Genomic DNA, 17,065 nt, shown 5'->3' on the forward strand with positions numbered 1-17,065 from the left:
ACGACAATGGATGTGATTCTGGTGGGACAAGATGACTGAAGCTTAACTCCGCTAAGCTTCGATCGCAAAAAGGCTTGGTCGGTTCCGTTCTCCTTGTCTTGCTAGTGTGGCCATTTCCAACACCAGCATCAGGCGCCGGTGTGCTTATATACTTGCGCCCTTCCATCCGTCCTGCAGGTATCAACCATGCTGACACGCCGTCACCTACGACTCGACTCCCCGTCTCCGCCTCCGCCTCCTCCGTGCGCCGCGAACGAGATAGACAGCCCCCATTCACCTATCGCATGCGATGGGATCCTGAACAAACGCGTCCCGTTAGCCGTACTGTGCAAAGCGTGGGGGCCGGAGGATTCCTCGCGGCGGACTAGCGTCCCCGAGCAAGAAGGACAAGTCACGTCCCGTCGGGCCCGAAGGCTCCGCCGTGACACGCAAGTCTCGGGCCGTGGCGGGGTTGAGAAGTCAAGTGTCTGCCTGACACGCACACATCATGCGGAGGATGGATGACAGTGACTCCCGAGCGGGCTCGTATGTATGTATGATATCGGATCCTTGAACACGACTCGCCCGTTCTTCTAGCTTGCAGATTTCACGGTGAGTGGGTGACGTCTACATAGGATGTTAGTTCCCATGTCGCCATTGCGTCCTCTTTTCATCCACCCTAAGTTTCTCGTCGGATCAAGGTCGTCATATCTCATAGTTCAAATCAGCAGAAAGGATACCTGTTACGCACATGGTGTAAAAAAGAAACCATTACAAGAAATGTCATTAGAAAGCAATACGGCATCTATTTATTTATGGTTCAAGCTATTCATTTCGGATCTTACAGGCATCGATGATCAAACTCAACCAATCCTCAAAACCCTACGAGGCGCTACCAAACACCAACGCCAATCATACACCCAGCGCCCGCTTTCCCGAACTCGTACAATTAAAAGTGCATAAAAGGAAATAGGGGAACCGACGAAGTAATGCAGAAAAGTCGCAGGGCAATGTGAAGCAAAACCAGGGCAATGCAGTAGTAATAGAGCGAAGAAGCACCAAATGAATGGAAGGGAGAAAAGAAAAATGGAAAGGGGAGAACACATAAGAGAAGTGAAAACCTCGACCGGAGACATTACAAGCCAATGACCACCAGAAATTATCCCTTTTTAAGCCTTGAGCCTCCGCTCCTCGCACTTGACGCAGACGGGATTCTTCTCCTCGCCACGGAGGAAGTACCTGCCGTCCACGAACTCACCCGAACATTCCTGATGAAAAAGCAGTCAGCGAAATGTACACGACTAACAAGCAGATATAGGAAAGGGTCACTTACCGTGCACACAAAGCAGTTGGGGTGCCACTCGAACCCGAGTGCCTTCAGCACGGTATCTGTGACCGGCTTGCGGCACTTCTTGCACTTGGTCGAGTAGCGGTTGGTGTGGCAGTTGACGCACCAGGCATAGCCGTCTTTCTCGACAAAAGGAGTCGAAGAGTCGAAGGGCTACGCATATCGTCAGCATTTCATCGGTCGATCAGGCTTGGAAGAGTTGATACTCACGTCGCCGCACTCCGCGCAGAAGAAGTGGCCGGCGTGCCACTCGGCACCGCACGCCACGATGACCTCCCCCTCGATGGGTGTTTTGCAGCTCTTGCATCTCGGGCTGAAGAACTCATGGTAGTCCAAGTGGCAATAGAACCGCAGCCCCTCGTCGCCATCCTCCTCCTCGCTGCAACCCTGCACAGCCTCCAAGTCCTCACCATTCCTGCGCCTGTTGATGCGATCAAGACGTTCCTCGCGCCTGCCGTTCGGCTCCGGGTAAAAGGCGACGCACTCGAGTCCCTCTCCACAGTGGTGGCAGCGGAAGCATTCCGGATGGAAGCGAGCACCGCCGGCACTCACGGTACGACCGGCAATAGGAAGGGCACAGGAATCGCAGAGAGCCGAGGTTCGAACGCCACCAGAAGGTGTCCAATGGCCCTTTGGCAAAGAATTAGGTGCCGTGATCGCCTTGCGAGGAGCGGGACGACCATTCTGCGCCACTCTCGGGTCGGGAAGAGGTCGTGCAGAGCCGGAAGAGGGCGCATTGATCGTGGGAAGCGGCCTCGCTGAGCGATCGGAAACGTTGATGCTCGGGGGGTTGGACACGTTGATTGAGGGAACGGCAGGGGTGTTGCCAACTGAGATGGTGGGAATAGGTGGTGCACCGGACCGCTGGGGCCTCGAACGGGGAGGGTCATCAGGAACATTGATTTCTGGAATCGAAGGGATTGATGGGCCCCTCCTCTTCCCAAATGGCTCGTCCGGCATGTTTATAGTCGGCACGACGGGTGCACTTGCATTCTTAGGCGGGCTCGGAGGGTAGGACTTGGGCTCATGACTGGGCTCAGGAGACTTCATCTCAATCATTGCTTTTGCTTGCTCCTCCTTGAGCGCGACTTCTTTCGGCTTGTAGCCCGACTGGAAGCTGACGATCGGGCGTCCCGGACTATCACTGACCATGCTTGGCGTGGGCAACTTCGGGCTTCTGTCCTTGAACCTCATGCTCGTGGCTGCACGAATATCATCAGCCCGAATCTCCTTGCCTTCTTTCATTTTGACAGGCGATTCCTCTGGGGAACTTGCCGCAGGATTCTGGGCCTGCGTAGGGGTGACGGGTACATTCTCATTGGATGTGTACGCTGGGTTGCGCGACTGAGTCGGCTCATTCCTATGAATCTCGAACCTGTCAAACTTCTTCATGGTAGCAGTAGCCTGCGGATCGGTGCTCGAGCGGGTCAAGTTGTCGCGGCCGAACTGGATGCGCGAAAAGGGGTTCCTGCGTGTGTGGATTGGCAGCTTCGAGGGCGACGGCGGCACGGGTTTCTGCTCGGGCGATGCAGTCGGAGTAGGCTCCTCGGGCTCCTCGTAGATCTTGTCGTTTGGGTTTTGGAACAGGCTGGCACTGAGTTTTCTCTTAGATCCGCTGCTCCGGCGTCGGGGGTTGGGGACTTCGAACGCGACATGGCCCTTGGTGGGAGACTGCAGGGGCGATTCCATGGTCTTGGAGGAGTGTGCGTGCGCGTCGACTTCCTTTTTGGACTTGAGCTTATCGTCCTTTTTGGCGATCACGAAGTCGTGCACTTTTACGGATGAGGAGCTGGAGCCGCGGCTGCTGAGCGAGCTGTTGCGGCCACTGGCGCTGGACTGTGGCGAGGGGGCGTCATAGCTTTGAGCTCGGGCGTGGCTCCCTTTCTTCAAGTGGGCCGTGTAGCTGTAGGGCGCATCGGGACTCCGAACAGCAGCCTTGGGGTTCTGATGTTTCCAAACCAGCTCGGCGGCCTCGTCCTGAGCGGCCGTGAATATCCTCTGCTCGTCGGTCGCGTCCATGTCCTCCAGGGCCTTCCTGAGCGAGGCAACCTCCTGCCGCTCCATCCATCGGGCACCGCTTTCCCGGTATGAGCGGCGCTGCTCGCCGCTTGTCGAGCGTGTAGAAGTCCGGGAGACGGAGCGCTCAATCGTCGCCGGGTCCGGTTGCGGCGGTTGCTTTGGCGGCTTCGGCGTCTCGGGTTGCTGCGAGTTCCGCGAGGCCGAGCGCTTGAACGGATCCCGCACAAGAGGGCGGCCCAGGCTGGAGGAAGCACGCGGGGCAAGCCTCTCGCGCAGCGAGCCCTTGCTGGGCGACGAGAACATGTCGCGGTGTGAGAGTGCGCTGGTGCTTCGAGGTGGCTGGGCCTTGGTCGGCGTCAAGGTCGGCGGGGCCTGAGGCTCAGGAGTCGCGGAGCCGAAGGTTCTCGAGGAGCGGAGAGAGCCCAGCGGCGAGGCGGGCAGCGGGCGCGAGCCATTAGGGCGTTGGGGCCGGTTGTTGCGGATGTCACTCAGGAAGTTGCCTGGTCAAGCACGGTTGGCACGTTTCTTCGCGGTGGCTGGGTGTTTCGGCGCAAGAATGAGGAGTACTGACCGACCTGCTCGTTGTTCATGTAGGTGGGCCCAGGGATGTTGCTGCCCTTGTCCTTACTGCGCGAGCGCGACAGCATGCTGGGCGGCTTGGGCGGAATGCTGGGCGGGCGGCGGGTCGGGCTGCGGCGGTCGGGGTGGCACGAGGTGCGTTGGAGGATGTGACGCGGCAGACAGGCGCTGGAGGTGCGGCGAAGCGCTGGGTTTGTGGAGGGGGATTGGAGCGGTCAAGCGAGCGAATGGAGGGATACGTGGAGGGCACGGCGACTGGGGGAAGGGCGGGGACAGTGACTGCTGGCCTCAGGTACGTGCCGCCAAGCCGGTGAGGTGGTGTTGTGCTCGGTCGTCGCAGCAACAGCTGTGTTCCAGCCCTGACAGACGCCCGTCAGCCCTACACCCTGCCCACTCCTCACCTCCGCCCCGCCAGGCCCGCCTGGTGCAGACTTCCCCGGCTTCCATCCACCCTTCTGGCACCGCGCAATCCTTCGGCTTACCAACGGCGGCCTCGTGATGCTACGCCAACACTGCCGGTCTGGGCAGCTGTGGGGTGGGCGGGAGGATCGAGGGACGATCCCGGCGGCAGAGCGGCACCGCTGTCTTATTGCCGAATTCGCCGCTTGCTCCAACCGCGCCATTGACTACGTAAAAGACCGCTCCTCGGCCAGCATGGAGTGCTAACGCCTGCCCCCTCGCCCCGCCATGGCCTCGCCTGCCGCAGACGACGTGTCGCCGACCCGCGAGCCCTCCATCGCCACCCTGTCGGAGAAGAATGAAGAGCAGGACAAGAATTTGGACGAGCCAGGCCGGAATTTGGACGACTGCCTGCCATCGGCTGCCGCACCGCCGCCCACGCCCGCACCCGCACCCGACGTGCCACCCAACGGCGGCTATGGATGGGTGTGCTGCGCCGCCACCTTCTGGATCAACGCCCACACCTGGGGTTTGAACAGCGTGCGTTCTCCTCTCCGCAAGCCATATTTTGCCCAGATGCTGATGGCTTCCCCCAGAGTTACGGCGTCTTCCTGGCCCATTATCTATCCAACAATGTCTTCCCAGGCGCAACCCGCCTCGACTTCGCCTTCGTCGGTGGCCTGTCCATCTCGCAAGCTTTGTTCGTCTCGCCCCTCGCCACCATGACCACTCGCCGTTTTGGGACTCGCGTGACGCTTCTTATTGGAGTCTTCTTTGAGACGCTGTCCCTGATTGGAGCATCCTTTGCAAAAGAGATATGGCAGCTCTTCCTGAGCCAGGGCGTGTGTTTTGGCTGGGGAATGGGCTTTCTCTTCGTAGGTTCTGTTGGGGTGACGCCGCAGTGGTTTACGACGCGGCGCAGCTTTGCCAACGGTATTGCCGCCTCGGGCTCTGGACTGGGCGGCTTGATGTACTCACTCGCGACCAATGCCATGATACAGCGCATCAGTCTGGGCTGGGCCTTCCGCATCCTCGGCATTTGTGCATTCACCGTCAACACCGCCTGCGCCCTCCTCATCAAGGACCGGAATAAAAAGATCGGCTCTTCCCAACTTGCCTTCGACTACCGCCTCTTCCGCAGGCCCGAGTTTCTGTTGCTCTTGGGCTTTGGTTTTCTCAGCATGCTAGGCTACATTGTGCTGCTATTCTCGCTGCCTAATTACGCCCAGGGCGGTATCGGCTTGTCGGCACACCAGGGCTCTGTCATCGGCGCCGTGCTCAACCTCGGTCAAGCGCTTGGCCGGCCGCCAATCGGCTATTTTAGTGACAATGTCGGCCGAATGAACATGGCCTCCGTCATGACCTTCATGGCTGGCCTGTTCTCCCTCGTCATCTGGATCTTCGCAAAGAGCTATGGCGTCATGATCTTCTTCGCCTTGATCGTTGGCATGGTTGCCGGAACTTATTGGGCTGTCGTTGCCCCGGTCACGACTGAGGCTGTCGGTATGGCCGACCTGCCGGCAGCTTTATCCATCACTTGGATTGTCCTTGTGCTTCCTACAACCTTTTCTGAAGCTATTGCCCTGCAAATCACGGCGACCAATCACGGTAATTACCTTGGGGCTCAGATATTCACTGGGTTCATGTACATTGGAGCTGCGGGCTTCATGTGGTTGCTAAGAGCATGGAAAATTGGTGAGATGGAGCAGTTGGCTGCAGAAAAGAATGAGTCTGAAGGCAGTGTCAATCCGGTGTCCGATCATGCTGTTGGGGAAGTGGCGCACGAAAATGACTCTGCTGTGAAGAGTCATTTCCTGAAAAGAATGGTAATGCTGAAGAGGGTGTAGACGTCGAGTCGTTATTCATAGAAAAAGTTTGAGGTAGTAAATACACAACACCGATGCCGTAGAACCTAAAAATCTTTACTTTAATTCACCATCAGGTCAAAGCGAGGGATTGCGATCCGGGTGCTTTCCGAGCCCTGAGACTTTGCCACGACTCTGGCAGCGATCGGTGATGCCTCGATCCCATATAAATGCAACAACCAAATATCAACCAAACAATTGACATTGCAAGCCCACATCGTTCAAAAGAAGATGCGTCCCAAACCAGCAATGCCGCGCCAGCCCATCCTTCCCCGCCAACACATCCACCTCCTACTTAACCTACACAACCCCATGCTCCCCGAGTGGCACTCGGACCCAACCTACATCTTCATCCTCACCCACATTTCTCACCTTTCCTAAGCACTCCTGCATCCCATCTCATTGGACGTGTGGCGCTCATGTTGACCGTGTTACAAGTGTTTTGGTGGGGGTGGATCCAACGAGGAAGGGAGGTATTGGAAAGGCACCAGCATACATGAGCAGGTGGAGGTACGAAGGCAAGGGACAGAAGATCGGTGATACAGAAGTTGTTCCATCGACGCCGAAGTGAAGGGGGAAGGCTGGGATGGTTTGAGGCTTCGAGAACGCGTGAAAGTTGTCAGCATGAGAATTGCTGAGGGAATTCTGGATGCGCGGTAACTTCGTTTTCACGCTCGAAAACTCGTAGCGAGATCATAGTCACAGTTGGAAAGTGAACCAGGAGAAGCAGAAAATAGTAGAGCATCCCTTCCGAAAACGTCAGCATGGCCAACATTTTCCAGCATCCACGGATATTGATTTGCCCATAATTTCGATCACGATGGGAGATGTTGATGCCGAACTTGACCAAGAGTGAATGATGCAGTTTATCATTGCTGAATATTGCAACCGCGGCTGTCAGCTACGTCTTTTTTTCTTATTACAGCGAAGAGAAAAGAAAAAAAGGAAAGCCAAAGAAGTCGCCGTTATTCAAGTCCAGCTCCCCTAGGACTGTGAACATCAAAGCTAAATACAAAGCTTCTAAATCGAAGTTATTTGAAGTGAACGCAGCCCCCAGCTGAACAACGATTGCGCAAGGTCACATGTCACAGCGGACTCAGAGTTACTCACTTAGTAAACGATAGCATACGCCAGTCTCAATTTTATCATACATCTAATCTGTTCCAGTCGGCGACGAAGAAACTTGACCTACGAGGTGAAGAAAGTATGCTGACGTAGTCGTACTGTAAAACGACGATTCTCTTCATGAGTAGCTGAAGCAGACATCCGGATGTAAATTCGAGTATTGAAACCATGCAAATTCACTCAGATACAAGACGTGTACGTGGATCAACTTCTTTCCTCAACCCACTGCGATTGTACGGTCTCAAATTCTCATATTTGGGCTGGTCACATTGCAGTACAGAACAATCAGCTGTCTCTCCTCACACGATATATTTCAATCAACACCGTCATATTTACAAATAATTTCTCGAGAAATAAACACGAAGCCCATGGTCCCAAAACTGTACAGAACCAGAGGGGGGAGTAGGTATGCGCCGTTCAGAAGAAGACTGAAACCGATCCGCAATACGATTTTTCCACCAAACCTCAACCCCCTAATTTCCCAACCAATATTCATCATTTCTTCGTCCCTTGTCCCGACAACCACGTACGTTCGTTTGGGGGGAAACAAACGAACACTTTTACACGCATTGGCTGTAGTAGTCGTTCCAGGCCTTGCAGCTCAGGCCGGACGCGCACCCGGTGCTGCCCTTGTAGTTGGAGCCGCCGCACTGGCCGTACTTCTGGACGGAGCTGCCGGTGCCGGTGCTGGGGGTGGAGATGGGGGTGGGGACGGCGGCGCCGCCGCCGTTGCCGGCGGGGGGAGTGAAGAGCGGGGTGAAGGCGGGGGTGGGCACGACGAGCGGGGTCGAGATGACCTGGAGGGTGGGGGTGCTGGCGGCGACGGCCTGGGCGACCTGCGAGGCGGCGGAGCTGGCGGAGCTGGCGACGGCGCCGGTACTGTTGGAAGAAGCTTCGCCGGAGCCCTCGGGCCAGACGGCGGGGCCGGGCATGGTGTAGTTGGTGGGGATGGGCCAGTAGATGTTGATCTTCAGGCCGGGCTCCTCGCCGGTGTAGACGCCGGGGATCTTGACCGTGGGGGCGGGCGAGCCGGAGCCGGAGCCGGTGACCTTGATCTGGGCGCACGAGATGTAGAACTGGGCGCCGGCGACCTCGGAGGCGCCGTGGAGGCCGACGTGCTCGACGCGGAGGAGGTACTCGCCGGCGGGGGTCTCGGCGGGCAGCGGGAAGGTGAAGTTGGTGATGTCGTTGGAGAGCCACTGCAGGCCGTCGTCGGTGATCTCGCCGGGGCCCATCTCGTAGACCTTGAACCAGTCGCCGGAGCCGTCGTAGGCGGCGGCGGTGGTGTCGGCCTTGGACATGTAGACCTGGAGGGGGCCGGGGTGGCCGATGGCGGTGTCGAGGACGAAGCCCACCTCGGAGCCGGCGGCGACCTCCTTGGTCTTGGTGGAGCTGCCGCTGTCGAGGCCGCCGACGTTGCAGCGGAGGGCGTCGGAGCTGACGTCGGTGACGGGCGAGTTGGCGTTGGTGTTCTGGCGGACGTATTGGTAGGGCTCAGAGTCAACGACGGCGCCGTCAACAATCAGCTTGTTGAAGCAGTAGTGGGCCGAGATGGAGGGGACCATGGCGGCGACGGCCGCGATAGTGGCAAGGCTGAACTGCATGTTGTCGAGAGAAGTGTTGACCGAAAGGGTGCTGTGTCTGAAGGAATGATACCACCGGGGCTCAAAGAAGGGACGAATGCAAAGCAATCAAAAAGAGTGACGCACAGCGACCACGAGCGAGGAGAGAGAGAATGTGCAGAGCGAGAAGGCTGGAGAGAAAAACATGTTTCACGGGCAGCGGCGCTGGAGTTATATGGTGCTCAGGCGCGGGCGGGCGGGCGTCGTGCAGCGGGCCGCGAAGCTGTCGGCCGGTTTCAAGCCGGGTCGGCTAGCAGCGCACGCGGAGATTGCTGGGCCTGACACCGGATGCGATGGGCGGGAGGCTCGAGGGTGGAGTGGGTGTGCAGTCCAGAAGCGGCAGTGGGTGATGGACGGCAGGGAGTGGCAGGGGCCCGCACCAACCAGGTTCGGCCTCGCCTACAAAGCGCCCCGTCTGCGTTTCAACTTTACAGCTCAAACAACTCCATCCCGCCCAAGTCGTTTCACGCCGCTCGCCGCCATTCTCCACCAATGACGCTGCCCGCCTCTGTTTCTCAACTGCCGCACAAATCGTCGTCTGCCGGGCCCCGTCGCCGCCAAACACGCGTTCCTCCCCGAGCGAGCCGGCGGCGGCGTCGTCACTGCGATATTCCCGCTTCATGCCCGCCTGTAGAGCGCGCATGGCTATAGGCACCGTGTAGGGCTCCTATTTTGGTCCGGCGGGGTGACCATCGCGCCCGGAACCGAGCGCCGAGGCGGCCTCCTTCAGCCTCCTTTCTCGTTTCCTCAGTCATCTCCGTTTCTCCACACCAAGTGCGCAACGGCAACGATCATCGCCGCCCCATGCACCGCTGACCTGACCTGCATCCGGCGCTTCGCAACGCCCCGGCGCCAACACCTGCGCGCCTGCTCCTCGTCAACGCCGAGCATTGTCCCAAGAGCGCTGGTCAAACGCCCAGACCTCTCAGCATCGTCGCTTGCTGTTTGTTGCTTGCCGCTATCGTAGGTACTGCGCTGTGCCGTGCACCCACCCGCGCCTTAACTCCGTTGCTCCCAGACACCAAAAACGGTCAGCGGTCGTATAAGAACAACGCATGAGGCGCTGGAACCAGCAAGCGGCCCGTCTCATCCAGCGTCTGGCGGAATCCTGGGGGGCCTTGATCCTGCGATCAACGTCACTGGCGGTCGAAGGAGAAGAGATCCAAAAAAACCCTTTTTTTACTCCGCCTCCCCGTCTCCTGGTTGGATGGAGAGAGCCGCGCGCCTGCTCAGGTACATGAAATCGTCTTCTCTTGTCCCCACCCAGTTCTGTTCTTGATTGATTTCTACCATCTCTCTTGTCTGTCCCCACTTGAACCCCAATCTCCCCATATTGCTCACGGCCACCCGACCCTTATTGATCGGAGCCTCTTCTTCCAGAAAGATTGGACCCATTGCGTGCAGCCGTCCCGTAGCCCGATCCTTGCGCCATTTTCCTTCCCAGCTTCGTGGGTCTGTCTGGGATGCTCATCGGAGAGGCTCCGGTCTGCCGAAGGTATCGAACGGCATTACCAGAGCCACCCTGGAGGTAGGTAGCCTGGATGTTCCCTTTGGAGACGATACTTGAGACGAAAAGCGTTTGTCTCTTTTTTTTGGTTGTGAAACGATCAGCGGCGGTTCTCCACCTCATGATTCGTTTTCTCTCCAGAAATTTCTCCATCAACATCGCCAAATGTTCGTATCCTGTGGCCGTCAGCTTGCCCTGGCTTTGGTGGCTATGCATGGCATGGAGACGGGTGATCGTCTTGCGTTTTCTACCCTTCGGGCGAGGCAAAACAACACGAGACGAGAGAGCTGCGCGGGCCACCGGACCGCCTCGTGCTTTCCAAGCTGCGCCCTGTCACTCTCGCCTCTCGCCCGTAGGCGGTGCTCGACGAGCGGACGTCACTAGGCGAGGCCGTCGGTGCGGAAGGAAGGCTGCGGTTTTCCGCTGTGAGCGGCGACAACCTGCAGTGGAGACAGATCCATCGTGTGCCTTCACACCTGACGAAAGAATCTCGAGAAGCCCACTCGCCCAGTCTTGGAGAACTGCACATGCTGCGGAAAAATTCACTCTTGCGTCGCTGATACTAGTAGACCGACTACCTACCGTCGAATTGGACTGTGTGCGTCGGCCCCTTCCAGCCTATTCGTGCGTAGTTGCTCTTGAGAAGAAAGAAAAATGCTAAAAAGACAGAATCCATAACAACAGCGCCTTCTCCAGCACAATGGTGCGCTTACACGCCCTCTCATATGCGTGCATGCCGCACACATCTCGAATCTCCCAGTACATTGCACTTACCCAGGTGCGGTGCTAACTTCACGTCTTTGGTAGGTCCTATCGCCGCGTCATGAAATAGACGTCCGTTACTATAGGCAAAGGACGAGGGTCCCTCCTAGTTGGACTTGGAGGGGAAGCCGGATTGTCAATGGGAGCGGAAGTCGGATCATTGGCACTGGGAGCGAGAGATTCGTCTCTTTGCGTTAGAGGTGGGAATGTGGACAATTCAATGCTGGGGGTGCGTTTCACCCGGGATCGTACCAAGCCAGGTGGCGGCAGTCTGAGCAAAGGCGGCCGTTCGCTGAACATCCCTCTGTAGCGACGGGGACTAGGTGCGGAAGCCGTCGGCGTTCCTGAGACGCGGTGGACAGGTATTGGGATCCGAGTTGCAGGAGTGACTGAGACGCGGTGGACGCGTCTTGGGATCCGAGATGCGGGAGTGCCTGGGACGCGGTGGGCACGTTTTGGGGTCCGAGATGCGGGAGTGACTGAGACGCGGTGGCCACGTCTTGGGGTCCGAGGTGCGGGAGTGAATGGAGGTTTTGTCCCTTTGTTCTCACTCTCTCCACCACTGTCACCTTTCCCCCCTGTAACTTCATCTTCTTTGCGTTGGACACGTCTTGGGGTCCGAGGTGCGGGAGTGAATGAAGGTTTTGTCCCTTTGTTCTCACTCTCTCCACCACTGTCACCTTTCCCCCCTGTAACTTCATCTTCTTTGCGTTGCTCTTCGTGTGACGCCTTGTCGGCGGCGGCGGCGGCATCGTCGCGTGTTGGCGAAGAACGCGGACGTTCCTCCTCCCTAGCCAAGATGGCGTTCAGCGACTGGGGCTGATATGCCTGGTTTGCTTGCATCGCGGGCGGTTCCCTCGTAGATTCGAGGTCGTCGGACATGGTGAGCGAACGAACGGCGGTTGGAGTACTGATATCTTGGGATGTAATGATGGGCGACTGGGGGTGGGATGGGAGAGAGGAAGAGGCGGACGGACGGAGAGGTGAGTTGTCTGTTCCTGCCTTTGGTGATTGCAGTCTGCGACTGCCTTGCCAGAGCAATGCATACCGAATGAAAGGCCATGGCTGCCTTCCGGTTGGATGCTTCAGGCCGTCTGTTTCTGCTAGTTCATTGCTGCCAATTTTCTGACTTTTCCACTCTACTGCCGATTTGTCTTTTGGTCACTCTACGCACATGCGCCGCCCAGCGCTTTTCTAACCACATTCCGCTCAGCAACATGTATATACAAAATTCGAGAAGGAGCTGGTGTTGTAGCCAATGCGAGAAAGGTTGTCGGCCATGCCAAATGGGGCTGATGAAGGGGCCAATCGCTTAATAGTCAGACGTGCAGCAACAGGATCGAAGGATCTGTTGATCATTCCTAAAATTAGACACCGCCAAAGTGCTACCAGTGACGTACTGGAACCCTGAGCGTCGCTCAGCCCTGAATTGCCTTTTCTTCCTCTCATCAGTTCGGAGATCCCAATCATCCACAAGATGAACGAGGCGAACCCCAGGTAAGTACAACTGCCGGGTCGAGCAGGTGGCTGCATGCACGTTGGAATAACGCAGTTTTAGCATGGAGCTGTTATCCGTCGACCCCCGTAGCCATGCATACGAGCCGTCCTCCCGGTCCTCCAGCTCCTCGGGCTCCTCAAGAGGGGCCAAAGATGAAGGCTCCTCTCTGTCGTTTCAAGACCAAGGAAACTCTGGCCCTTCCGACGACGACAGAGACGCTCTTCTCCAGAATCGTTCCTCCTCGCTGCGACCACACGTCAAAAGGCCGTTTGCGCCTTTAACCCGACGACTGCCCAGTGGTTGGCGTTTTGGGGTAACGGTTGGTGCCGCGTTGAGTGTGTGCACTCTGATCACCAATGTCGTCGCCCTCGCCGTCACATCCTCGATGGCCGACCGCGCATACGGCCATCAATCGAGCGTTGCGACCATCCGGAAGGGCGACTGCTCCGAGATGGAACATCTCCAGCTCGGTATCCATCTGGCCATCAACATCGTCAGCACCCTGCTGCTCGGTGCGAGCAACTACTGCATGCAGTGTCTCTCCGCCCCCACTCGAGCAGACGTCGACCGCGCCCATCGCAGAGCCACGTGGCTCGACATCGGCGTGCCCAGCTTGAAAAACTTCCAATTCATCAGGCCCATCAAAATCCTGTTCTGGTGTCTGTTGGCGCTATCCTCGGTGCCGCTACACCTTCTGTAACCCTCCCCGCACCGCAGCAGAAAGCACCACACCAGCACCGCTGACGCCTCCCAGATACAACTCAACCTTTTTTCTGTCCATTACAAACAATTCTTACGAAGTCTATTTTGCCACCGAAGATTTCCAAAGAGATGGCTGGTTTGACACGCACGCCTTCCTCTCGGATGATAGAAGCATTGCCGTAGCGACGACCAACGGCACCCAGGGCAATGTTTCTGGACTGTATCCGTACATGCCCCCCTATCACATCCAGTCCAGGATTAAGGACCTTGGAGTGTCAGAGAATGGATCCTTTTTCGAACGCCTCGAGAATGCCGACTGTATCCAGGAATACGCCAAGACCCCCCTTCACGATCGCCGCAACCTTGTCCTTGTCACCTCTACTTTGCCTCGAGAAAACCAGCAGATGGACATGGTTGTGGAAGACTCGTATATGCCAGACTCCAACTTGTCCTCCAAGTGTGAAAGCAACTCGTCGTTGCCCATAGTCTCCATAGACGATCGCCTGGTGAGTTGCGCTGACAATTCGACTCTTTTGTCCATCAGCCCCTATACCAGTTATACTGTAGCTTCGTCGAGCGACGGATACTCCGTCACCAACTGGTTCAACTGGATGTGTTCCCAGAACTCGAGCTATACGTGGGACGAATCTCGACACATATCCCTGTGCAAGGACGGATATTGGCAACAGGTCAGATCGAACGCCTCTGAATGGACTGTTTGGGGATTCAAGATCGACTACTGCATCAGCGAAAAGATGGAGAATGGATGTGCTCTGAACGTTGCGAAAAACCTGTTGATCGTCGTCATCGTATTCAACGCAGTCGTAAGTTGCCGTGGTCTTGTGCATGCCGGGTGAAGCTGAACTGCCTAGAAATCCGTCGTACTCATCACCGTTGCCCTGAAAATCACTGACAGCCCGTTGATCACCATCGGCGACGCGGCAGCATCTTTCATCCGGGACCGTGACCCAACAACCAGGGGGATGTGTCTGCTCACAAAGGCAGATTTCTCCCAACCTTCCACAAAAGCCGCGAGACTCTCGCGCAAACCGCTTCCTCCCAGGGTATATGAACCGGGAAGGAAGCGGAAGGGCTTAGCCGCAGGAAAAACTCGATGGGCCCTCGCCGGTACTTTGTGAGTATACACCACCACCTTCTCTCACAGCCCCACCGCCTCAGAAACACGACGAGCGCACAGCTTGACGCACCACAGATATCTCATCTGCCTGACAGCAGTCCTCGGCCTCCTCGGCTACGGCGTGCAGCAGCTGAAGACAAAGTACGACCGCGGCGACTTCGCCTCCCTCTGGGAGCTCGGCCTCGGCACCGCGGGGCCCTACAACCTGATAACGGGGTGGCGGCTGCCGTCCTCCGGCGACGCCGCCATCGTCTCGACCGTGCTCATCGCCAACCTGCCGCAGGCCCTCCTCTCCGCCGTCTACTTCCTCGCCAACGCCCTCGTCACCAACCTCTCCCTCGCCGCCGAGTGGTCGCGCTACGCCGCGCGCCGCGCCGCGCTGCGCGTCTCCCACCCGGCCCGCGGCTCCGCCCAGCGCTCCACCTACTTCCTGCAGATCCCCTACCGCCTCGCCCTCCCCCTCGCCCTCTTCTCCAGCCTCCTCCACTGGCTCGTCTCCCAGAGCATCTTCATCGTCAAGGTCGACGGCGCGGACCCCGCCGGCGGCACCGACCCCTGGCACGTCGCGTCCTCCGCGTCCGGCTCCGACGCCGTCAGCACCGTCACCTGCGGCTACTCGCCCGTCGGCATGATGGCGACGGCCCTCGCCGCCGTGCTGCTCGTCGCCTTCGCCGCCGCGCTGGGCGCACGCAGGCTCGCGCCGGGGGTGCCGCTCGCCGGCAGCTGCAGCGCCGCCATCGCCGCGGCGTGTCACGCGCCGGAGGGCGCGGACGAGGCGCGGCCGCTCATGTGGGGCGTCGTGCCCGGCGTCGAGTTCGACGGTCAGCAGACGTCGACGGGAGGAGGAGGGCATGATGCCGTCAAGGTGGGGCATTGCGCGCTTTCGGACGGGCCGGTGGATATGCCTGTGGCGGGGAATATGTATGCGTGAAAGAGGGGAGGGAAGAAAGAAAAAAAAAAAACAGAGGCTGAAGGCACGTGTAAGTTATGTATGTTAGTTGTTGAAGCCTAGAGTCTGGCGTGGTTTTGGGTTTTGGGTTTTGGGTTTTGTTAGTCTAGAATTCTTTTTTCCCCTGAGATACCTACCTACAACAACAACGGGGCTGGCTGATGATGTAGTGTTTGTTCTGCATACATCCAGCCCGAAAACGAACGACGAGGTCCGCGGCTGCCCGGGGATGTCTCACATGCACTTACTTGTGAGGGAAAGCAAAGAGGGACAACGCCATAGAACGGCAATCAAAAAAAAAAGACGACAACGAAAAAAAATTCATTCCAAATTGACAGTACCTACACGAACGCCACACACACACCCAAACCTCAAGCAAACGCCGCACCCCCCAACCTATCATACCCCGCCTGATCGACCGGCAGCACGCTCCCGTGCCGCAGCTGCGCCGGCCAAGCGCTCTTGTCGGCCGCCGCCCACGCCGCCGCGCCCGCCTCGACGTCGTCGCTCACAAACGGCGCGTAGCCGTCGCCGCCGAAGAAGTCGAGCAGCAGGTACGCCCTGCCGTCGACTGCGTTGTCCCAGTACGCGGCGGGGCCCTCGACGCCCTGCTGGACGATGGCGCCCGCGCCGCCGGGCCGCGTCCACGTGCCGAAGAGGCCGTCGGCGCTGACCTCGGCGAAGACGTTGGTGGCGGTCTCGTTCTTGATGAAGCGGGCGTAGGCGTCCCCGCCGAGCGGCAGGAACGTCAGGTCGATGACGTTGGTGGGCGAGTAGTCGACGTAGTCGACGGGGGCGGTGAAGGTCTTGAAGTCGCTCGTGTGGGCGGCGCGGATCTTGGTGGCCGAGGGCGAGCCCGCGTGCGAGCTGTCGGCGGCGCCGTAGAACTTGCTCGCCCAGTACACGAGGTACTTGCCCTCGGCGGCGTCCCAGATCGCCTCGGGCGCCCACACCATGCCCGCCGTCGCGTCCTCGACGGCGACGAGGCGCTCCGACGTCCAGGTGACGAGGTCGGTCGACTCCCAGACGAGGATGCCGCGCGAGCCGGTGCGTTGGGCGGCGTCCCAGGTGGTCTGTCGGTGGGTGAGTGGGGGTTTTTCTTTTGAGTTGGGTGTTTTGCAAGGGAGGGAAGGGGGGATTTTTTTTGGAGATACGTCTTGGAGAGGATTGAAAAGAACAAAAGAAATACTCGGAGCATTTGTATACCTTTGCAATATCCAAGTCGGTCCCGATGATGTACCACTTCTTGCCGGCCTCGTCGCCCCCGCCGGCGATGATGGTGGGGTCCCTCACGCCACCCGTGCCGAGCGTGGGCGTGATGACGGGGTTGCCGCCATTGAGGGCGGAGAAGGAGAGCGGGTCGTTGCCGTTGCTGCGGTAGAAATAGACGCTGGGCTCGTCGCCGAGGAAGAAGGCGCCCAGGTAGCCGACGAGGCTCGGATCCGCGCGCTTGCCGACGGCGGAAGAGGTGTACTCGCTGAAGTCCAGGGTCTGGAAGGTGGGTGCGGCGGCGGCGAGGGATGCGCAGAGCGCGGCGAGGACTGGCTGGGAGAACTTCATCTTGTCGGACTGA

The 17,065-nt window shown here is 58.3% G+C and overlaps 6 protein-coding genes across 6 annotated transcripts; 2 read left to right on the plus strand and 4 right to left on the minus strand.

Annotated features, from left to right (window-relative positions):
* Positions 1-1,148: 1,148 nt before the first annotated feature.
* Positions 1,149-3,993, minus strand: BKCO1_400091 (lim domain-containing protein; the record flags this gene model as incomplete). The annotated part of the gene is made up of 4 exons (XM_020275759.1): positions 1,149-1,247; positions 1,313-1,480; positions 1,538-3,846; positions 3,918-3,993. 4 exons carry the CDS (start codon positions 3,991-3,993, stop codon positions 1,149-1,151), a joined length of 2,652 nt encoding a protein of 883 aa, XP_020134287.1.
* A 619-nt stretch (positions 3,994-4,612) lies between these two features.
* BKCO1_400092 (mfs transporter) lies at positions 4,613-6,171 on the plus strand (the record flags this gene model as incomplete). Its single annotated transcript, XM_020275760.1, has 2 exons — positions 4,613-4,864; positions 4,921-6,171. The coding sequence occupies 2 exons, from the start codon at positions 4,613-4,615 to the stop codon at positions 6,169-6,171; spliced, it is 1,503 nt and encodes a 500-aa protein (XP_020134290.1).
* A 1,703-nt stretch (positions 6,172-7,874) lies between these two features.
* BKCO1_400093 (glycosyl hydrolase family 61) lies at positions 7,875-8,918 on the minus strand (the record flags this gene model as incomplete). The annotated part of the gene is made up of 1 exon (XM_020275761.1): positions 7,875-8,918. The coding sequence occupies one exon, from the start codon at positions 8,916-8,918 to the stop codon at positions 7,875-7,877; it is 1,044 nt and encodes a 347-aa protein (XP_020134289.1).
* Positions 8,919-11,253: 2,335 nt separating this feature from the next.
* BKCO1_400094 (uncharacterized protein) lies at positions 11,254-12,087 on the minus strand (the record flags this gene model as incomplete). Its single annotated transcript, XM_020275762.1, has 1 exon — positions 11,254-12,087. The coding sequence occupies one exon, from the start codon at positions 12,085-12,087 to the stop codon at positions 11,254-11,256; it is 834 nt and encodes a 277-aa protein (XP_020134284.1).
* Positions 12,088-12,682: 595 nt separating this feature from the next.
* On the plus strand, positions 12,683-15,474 carry BKCO1_400095 (uncharacterized protein; the record flags this gene model as incomplete). Its single annotated transcript, XM_020275763.1, has 5 exons — positions 12,683-12,702; positions 12,764-13,399; positions 13,458-14,229; positions 14,278-14,540; positions 14,619-15,474. 5 exons carry the CDS (start codon positions 12,683-12,685, stop codon positions 15,472-15,474), a joined length of 2,547 nt encoding a protein of 848 aa, XP_020134283.1.
* A 389-nt stretch (positions 15,475-15,863) lies between these two features.
* BKCO1_400096 (glycoside hydrolase family 43 protein) lies at positions 15,864-17,052 on the minus strand (the record flags this gene model as incomplete). The annotated part of the gene is made up of 2 exons (XM_020275764.1): positions 15,864-16,565; positions 16,699-17,052. The coding sequence occupies 2 exons, from the start codon at positions 17,050-17,052 to the stop codon at positions 15,864-15,866; spliced, it is 1,056 nt and encodes a 351-aa protein (XP_020134286.1).
* Positions 17,053-17,065: the final 13 nt, after the last annotated feature.

The sequence above is a fragment of the Diplodia corticola genome (assembly GCF_001883845.1).
Source record: "Diplodia corticola strain CBS 112549 chromosome Unknown scaffold4, whole genome shotgun sequence".
Classification (NCBI taxonomy): Eukaryota; Fungi; Ascomycota; class Dothideomycetes; order Botryosphaeriales; family Botryosphaeriaceae; genus Diplodia; species Diplodia corticola.